The following is a 7221-nucleotide window of genomic DNA, read 5'->3' on the forward strand; positions in this document are numbered from 1 at the left end:
TTGTGAATGTCACACCACTCCTTTTTGCTGTGCACGGGGCCATTTCTGTCTGTTAGAGGCCCTTACAATAGGTCTCTTCTCTAGAGCTCCCTGGTGTGTGATCTCAGGCTTCATCACATCAGCATTGCGGTCCAAGTCCCCCTTCTCCCCTCTTTATCATCTCGGGAGTTATTCTGAATAAATTTCTTAGTTCAAAGTCCATCTCCACCTCAGTCTCCCAGGAAAACCCAAAGACGCATTCTGATTTCGAATGTCTGGAGCCACAATCCAAGAGCAGATGGCAGTAGGGCACAAGGCATGAGCTACTAGAGAATCTCTTGTCACACACTCACAGGGAAGAGCTTGGGTGGGGTGCATAGCCCAGTGATAGAGCACTTGCCCTATATGTTCAAGACCCTGGATCATTCCATTCCCACTACTGGGGGGTGGGGAGAACTTCCAAATAGCTAGAAGTGCCAGACAGGACAAGATGGTCTAAACTGTCTCATGACTCAGTTTCCCATTATTACAGTCATTCGACCCAATGGAAGAGCTGCTCTTTGCACAAAAGGTTCTCTCTCTGTCTCTCTCTTACACACACACACACACACACACACACACACACGTGCCCCCCAAACATACTGGAGTACTGAGGACATCAAGCATTCAGTACTTGATTCATGGCCTCAAATTGTTTAGGAAGTCACTCCAGAAAACGAAACTTGATTTCTCTGTGATCCAAGGTGTGCAATACATCTACCCTTATCCAGGTCAGGCCATTGGCAGGAAAGACCAGGCTAACCATTACACGAATGCCCTCCTTTAAACCAAAGCATCCACAGCCAACTGGGTAAGGCTGACTGTTTCTTTGCTGTGGTCCAGACCAAGCCTCACAGGTGCTTAAGCTGAACAGTCTATGTACAAGGTCCCACAGCTGACGCTCTACTGAGTCTCCACGGACATACGGCTTTCAGCTTACTGACTTTCAAGTGCAGCCACAAAGATGCTCATCTCAAAGCCCTTCCCTACCCTCCTCTCATCATGACACAGGCACACCAAGGACCAGACACATAGTTGCCCCTTTGAAGATTTCCATCCTGTGTAACCATCATCTCAGATAGGAAAATGAAGAGGTGGTGAGCTTTGTTAGAAAAATCTATGGCACAGCTAGCTTGAGGATCTCTATGTGAAGGAGTGTCTGTCAGGTGTCTAAATATTTACTGAGCACGTACCAAGGGTGAGCCCTCTTGCAAGGGCTGGGGACATAATGGAGCGATGTACGGAGGTCCTCGTGTCACAGAGCTTATGTGTGAATGTATGGAGAAACTTGACGGAGCTTCCACTGCCGGAAGCAATCAAAGATCACCAGTAGCACTCCTGGAGTGTGCCTTGTGGCCTGGGCAGGGGTTCTGTGGTAGACTGTTTATCTAGCCAATTCTAGACCATGGGTTTCCTCTCTAGCACTAAAAAAGAGAGTTCTCGGAGCAGGGGTCTCCAAACTGATACCATTCTCCTCATTTTTTTTTTTTTTTTAACCCTCAAATCTCCACAGCATCCCTGACATTTTAAATCTACATTTTTCAAGAAACACTTTGTTATACTAACAGTGCTCTAGGGCAAAGTCATACATTTTGCACGATGAATTTCTTTTTCTGTGAAGGCAGACTCAGCATTCTTGGGGGGATTTGAAAACTGACGTGCAGCTGACCTACTGGTGGCAGAGGCAGGGGGAGGGCCCTCACCACCGGTATACATAAACAAAAGCCCAGAGCTGGGAAGCCGCAGCTTGGACTCTGAGCTGAGGGCTGAACTCCACCTCCAGGCAGAATGAGGCTCAGCACAGCAGCCCTGCTTCTCCTGCTGGCCAGCTGCCTCTCTCCAGGCCACGGTGAGAACTTTCACTTATGATTTCACTAGCCTTTGAACAGAAGCGCTCCTCACCATTTCTTCTTCCATTAAAGCTGGGAAGGAAGTCTTACTAAAGTGGGGGAAATGCTCAGCTGCTTCTAGATTTTGAAGTGTGAGATTCCCAGGGATTTAACTCTTTAAAAATGGAAGCTTCCAAAGTGTGAAGATTTTTATTTGTAGAAAGAGGAGCTACTGGGCAGTGAGTGTTCATGGGACTTATGGTTAGTGTGTGTGTTGCTAGGCTGTCAGCTCAGGCCCCTATAGGAAGACTTCTTTGAGTGGCTTCTCTTTGCTCTGCATCTTGATGATCCTTGGTCCAACATTCCCAGTACGGTTGCATGGGGTAAGGCCCTGACACTCTAAAGAACACGGAGGCCAACAGCTGACTTCAGCCTGAATGGGGCAGCTGTTTCTGTGTGAGTGGATAAATGCCTAACTGAAGTAGCGAGATGTGTATACAGAGGAAGGGATGGATGTGTGGGCAAAAAGAAACACCTCGGTTTACAGGACTTACACTTAGGATGTGGAAGTCCCTCCACCCCCATTTTCACTCTTCACATACTGTTTTCACCCTTCAAAGCTCGTCTTTCCCCTCTCCCATGAAGCTTTGCTGCTGATGTCAGTACAGCGTCTGTGTGTAATACTGCCTCAGTGGTGGTCTATTATTGTCCCCTTGTTCAGCCTACAAAACTGTTAAGCACTGTAAGAACTTGAGACTTTTATTTATACAAAAGATGTGATAAATATATTTTGTTTGTTTGTTTGTTTGTTTTGTTTTGTTTTGGGAGATAAGGTCTCAGTAAGTGGCTTTGAACTTATAAAAAAAAATCATCCTTTGTCAGCCTCTCAAATGGTTGGATTACCCAGCAATGATTTCTTTAAAAAACAAAAACAAAAAAAAAAAAACACCACAACTTAGACTTCATGAAAAACCAATGAATTACCAATAAAATGTCTATAACTAGTAAGTATTGTGGTTGGATACAGTCTTGAATTTTTATTATTGGTTTTCATTTGGTAATAATTTATGACTAAGATCGAGAACCAAGATATTAAACATAAATGAAGAAGCATCCTCCATGTGTTTTCTCAGGTAGAGAGACGGGGAGGGTAGAGGGGTGTGCTAAGAGAAAGGATTCTATGTGTGAGAGAGATGCTTACAGTATCTGCAAATCTCTGGCAGGATCTGGTCCTCTGCTTTTGCGTTGGGAGTGGAGATCAGTTGATTTCACATCACATTAGTCGTAACATAGTTGTAAGTCCCTAAAGCATCAGTTCTCAAGTCACCTGAGTGCCAACACAATGCTGGTAGCACAGTTAAGGAACATTACGATTTTGAAAAGCTAAGTTTATTTCAATTAAGGTTTTGGTAGAAAAGATTTGAAAGCACGCAAGGAAAAACAAACAAAATATACAAACTAAAAGCATATGCAGCTAGAAGTGCTGGCTTGAAATGTTTGCTTCTTCAAATGCATGATATAATTGATAACTCAGTTCTATTTCTAAGTCATAGGCCCAATGGGTTGAAGCAGCTGATTCTGTGTTTACAGGTATCCTGGAGGCCCATTACACAAACCAGAAGTGTAGATGTCCCAGAACGAGCTTGGCCTTTATCCATCCAAACTCCATAGAGCGGATTCAAGTCACACCTCCTGGGAATGGCTGCCCAAGGACTGAAGTCGTGTAAGTTTTGAGAAAAAAAAAATTACACTCTTGGAATGAAAATCAAATGAAATATGTTTGTAACTAGCAACCGTATGGTAGCGAGAATCTCAGAGACCAGCTTGATGTTGCTAAATATCTGAAATTAATCATGAAAAATTGGAATATTTAAGTACTTGTTTTTCAGCAGTCCAAAACTGTCACCCTTGCTCACTCGTTTTACTTCTCAAGCTGCTCCACTGTCTGTTGTGGTTACAGGGGCTGAAACTGGGCTTAAGGACGTGACCTCACTGAGGCTTCAGCAGGCTAACCTGCCTGCAGCACCCGTAGGCAGGGATGGAGTCAGAACGCCTTCCCTCCTACACAGCCTTTGAAGGAGGCTTGCACAGAGCCTCTTTCTCCGTGCTGGAACCTCACTTGCAGCAGCAGCTCTTCCCACAGTGACCCTTTGCCCTCCCTTCTCCCCCCTTCTTTTCTTCCCCTTCATTCATCTCTCTGGACAGTACTATGGAGAAGACCCAGGACCTCACAGATCCCAGACCAGCTTTAAGCCACACTCCCAGCCCTCAAGAACTTTGGAGAGTTTGTTTCCTCAGGCTTGGGAGAGTTTGTAAGCAGCTACGTGTCTTTGTCTCGTTTTGAAACAGCAGCTTTGTAGCTGGGACCAGATGGATTTGACTTGCAAAGTAGAAATACGCGTTCTCAAAAAATACATGAAATTCTTTCACTGTGATGGCATTATACTTTTACCAATGTCTCCACCAATGAGAGTTCTAACTAAGCCACAGTTACTTCCCTTAAACTCCATAGTAAAGTCCTTAATGCCATGTCTGGAACTTTTTAACTACTCAGGTTATAACTCCTGGAAAGTGGTCACTAAAAGTGTGGGTTCTGGAGTCGGACAACCTTTAGAGTAATTCAAGGAATCCTGCTGCACTGCACATTTGTGGTACAGTCGTGCACGAGTTGTTTGAACCCTCTGAGCTTCATGCCCATCAGAAGGGGAGAAAATAATAGTTCTTCTAGAACAGGACTTCTGTGGGATGAGTTGAGGTGGCCGTGTGACTCACTGAGCTTCGTGTATGGCACACAGTGAGGACAACATTTGATAAACGTTGGCCGTTAGCTCTGAGGGTTGACTTTGTTCTCATTAATTTCTTAGATCAGGAAAAGTCTTGCCAACTGGTGGCTTGGAGAAATGTCACTGAGACCAATCAGCTTTGAAACTTCTTCCATGTCCAAAGATATTCGTATTTTTTTTCTCAGATAAAACATTTCAAGACAACATTTTCTAGTCTGTTTTATTCTCCTGAGCTCAGTGGACAAGACATTTAAGTGATCCTGGGGTATAACTTTACAAGTGACCCTACTTTGGAGTCAGCGTTTTGGCTCCTCTCCAACTCATATAAAGATTATCGACAAGACAGTCTCTTATGACATATGGGCTTCTGTCAACTTGGACTCCACAAGCCTCACACCACAAACCGCTTATTCCAGATTCAAAACTTCTTGCTCAAATTTCATTCTTCTAGGAATAATTATTTTCACAATCAACTCCCTTCATTATTTAAAAAAAATACAGGATGGACCAAAATGTACCACTGTTTCAATTTTAGTTTTGTTTATTTCTCCCCAGGGTCTGGACGAAGGCTAAGAAAGTTCTATGTGTGAATCCTCTCGCCAGATGGGTACAAAAAGTGTTAAAACTTGTATGGAGGTGAGTTAAGCACCCCGAGAGCTTTCCTAACCAGCCAAGTTGGGGAATACTTTACAATTAGGAAAAGTTTGTAGGACAAATACTTGTTTTGCTGTTAGTGGAGGTTGGCTAGAACAGGGCTGACTCATTCCAGCTGTTGAGTAAGCTGTCATTCCAGCTGTTGAGTAAGCTGTCATTCCAGCTGTTGAGTAAGCTGAAGCAAGTGTGCACAACGGTGGTTATTTGATGTCACCAAAGGGAAGCTCTAGTGTCATGTGTGCATTCCTCTAAGTGTGACTTATTTTTGTTTCATTCACAGCAAAAATATGTTTTCAACTCCCCCAGCTCCAGTGAGCAAGAGAAGGACTACCTGAAGCCCCTGTCCTCCAAAGGTCACCTGCAGCCTCCTTTATCCCTGCTTTGAATTTTAGCTTTGCTCTTAGTTGAAGAATTTCCAAGAAAAGAATGTCCTTTTACAAGCAAACATGACTGTCATGAGCTGAAGGGGGAACCTGGAGCCCCTTTGTGTACTCAACCTACATTTCTTGTTCCTTAACAAAGGCTGTTTGAGGATAGGTGTTGAGTTACAACCCACTTGCATGTATTTGGTAATAGACTTGTTGTTTAATGTGAAACTGTCCTAGGTTGCAGAAGAATGGAACCTGTGTCTTATATTAATAAGAAAGTTATGAGGTGTGTTTCCATCGTTTTATACCCTTAGGAAAAGCAGGTTTCCAGAATAGTCTCCAGAAGTTTCCTGGGTAGCTGATGCAGTTCCAGCTTCACGTGGTGCAAAGTAGGTCTCTGTAGTGAAAAGCCTTATGAAGAAAACAGAGTCCTTCTAGTTTTAAAGGTTTCTTGTATACAATTTATTGTCTTAGATTAAAACCAGTAATGTTGAAAGATCCTAGGATTAAAATTCCAGGCTCTCCAGCAGTATACAAATGCATTCTTTTGCACTGTGGCCCTGATGATTTTTTTTTTTATTCACATCTTTCGCATAGACAAAATTACCAGTCTCTTGTATCAAATTTTTTAATGTTTCCTACTCATCTAATGTCATTCAATAAACTTAATCAAGTATTTTGCTTATGGCCGGCTCATTTTTAACAGACAATTTTCTCACATTGAGATGTTCTTCAGCTGTTCCTAAGGAGACGTAAGGTTTCAATCATGTTCATTTTTTCTGCGTATCAGAGCCCTCTACAGATGACCTCAAATTATGTCTGCCCTGAGAGTGGTTATGCCCTGGGAAAGGTTTGGCTCTGAAGCCTCTTTCCCCAGGCATGTTAAATGTGATTTCCTCCAGACTTCAAACTCTTACTCAAACCCATTCTCACTGCCTGTTTATATGGATTCCCTGAGTCTCCAATATTTCATTTGACAAAGTGTTGCATTGAGTTGACAGGCAGAGGACTTAAACACCATTCTTTCCCACCACTATGCTGAGGTCATAGCCTGAATCTGCCTCTTAGCCTTCCTCGGCTGCTTTGTGGTCTGTTCCCATCACATCTGGCTCACTCTTTCATTTATCTCATTCATTCATTCATTCATTCATTCATTCATTCCTTTGTTTATTTTGTGGTGGGGTGGTGGTGGGGTTTGGCTTTGTATGGGTGTGTGCATGTGCTCATGTGTGTGGGAAGAGTCCAAACCCCAACATCATTCTTTGGGAGATATCTATCTTATTTTTTAGATAAAATATTGAGTTGTACAATAATCACCAAAACACATTTATAGTATTTTCATTACACACACACACACACACACACACACACTTCCCTGAGCTGTCACTTTTCCTCCTCTAAACTTTCCCATTTGCCCAACCTCCAACCATTTATATACTCTCTGTGTCAATCTTTTTATTAACTTAATTGATTTTTAGGAGGGACTTATTTTTTATCTATTTATTAAAATAGGTTAAGATAGATGACTTTTTTTATCTATTTATTAAAAAATAAAGCAGGAGTTAGCTC

The 7221-nt window shown here is 42.7% G+C and overlaps 1 protein-coding gene across 1 annotated transcript; it reads left to right on the forward strand.

The window, feature by feature from the left end:
* The first annotated feature begins 1761 nt into the window (after nt 1–1761).
* Cxcl13 (C-X-C motif chemokine ligand 13) lies at nt 1762–6337 on the forward strand. Its single transcript, XM_059275234.1, has 4 exons — nt 1762–1867; nt 3438–3570; nt 5186–5266; nt 5565–6337. Exons 1-4 carry the CDS (start codon nt 1807–1809, stop codon nt 5617–5619), a joined length of 330 nt encoding a protein of 109 aa, XP_059131217.1. The 5' UTR covers nt 1762–1806; the 3' UTR covers nt 5620–6337.
* Nucleotides 6338–7221: the final 884 nt, after the last annotated feature.

Source organism: Peromyscus eremicus, chromosome 10 (assembly GCF_949786415.1).
Source record: "Peromyscus eremicus chromosome 10, PerEre_H2_v1, whole genome shotgun sequence".
In the NCBI taxonomy this organism is placed as follows: Eukaryota; Metazoa; Chordata; class Mammalia; order Rodentia; family Cricetidae; genus Peromyscus; species Peromyscus eremicus.

Bases quoted from the DNA above. Each gene is read 5' to 3' on its own strand.
- Cxcl13 (XM_059275234.1), top strand. From the start codon at position 1,807: ATGAGGCTCAGCACAGCAGCCCTGCTTCTCCTGCTGGCCAGCTGCCTC. The intron at 1,868-3,437 runs GTGAGAACTTTC...CTGTGTTTACAG, and splicing joins CTGCCTCTCTCCAGGCCACG to GTATCCTGGAGGCCCATTAC. The intron at 5,267-5,564 runs GTGAGTTAAGCA...TTTCATTCACAG, and splicing joins GTGTTAAAACTTGTATGGAG to CAAAAATATGTTTTCAACTC.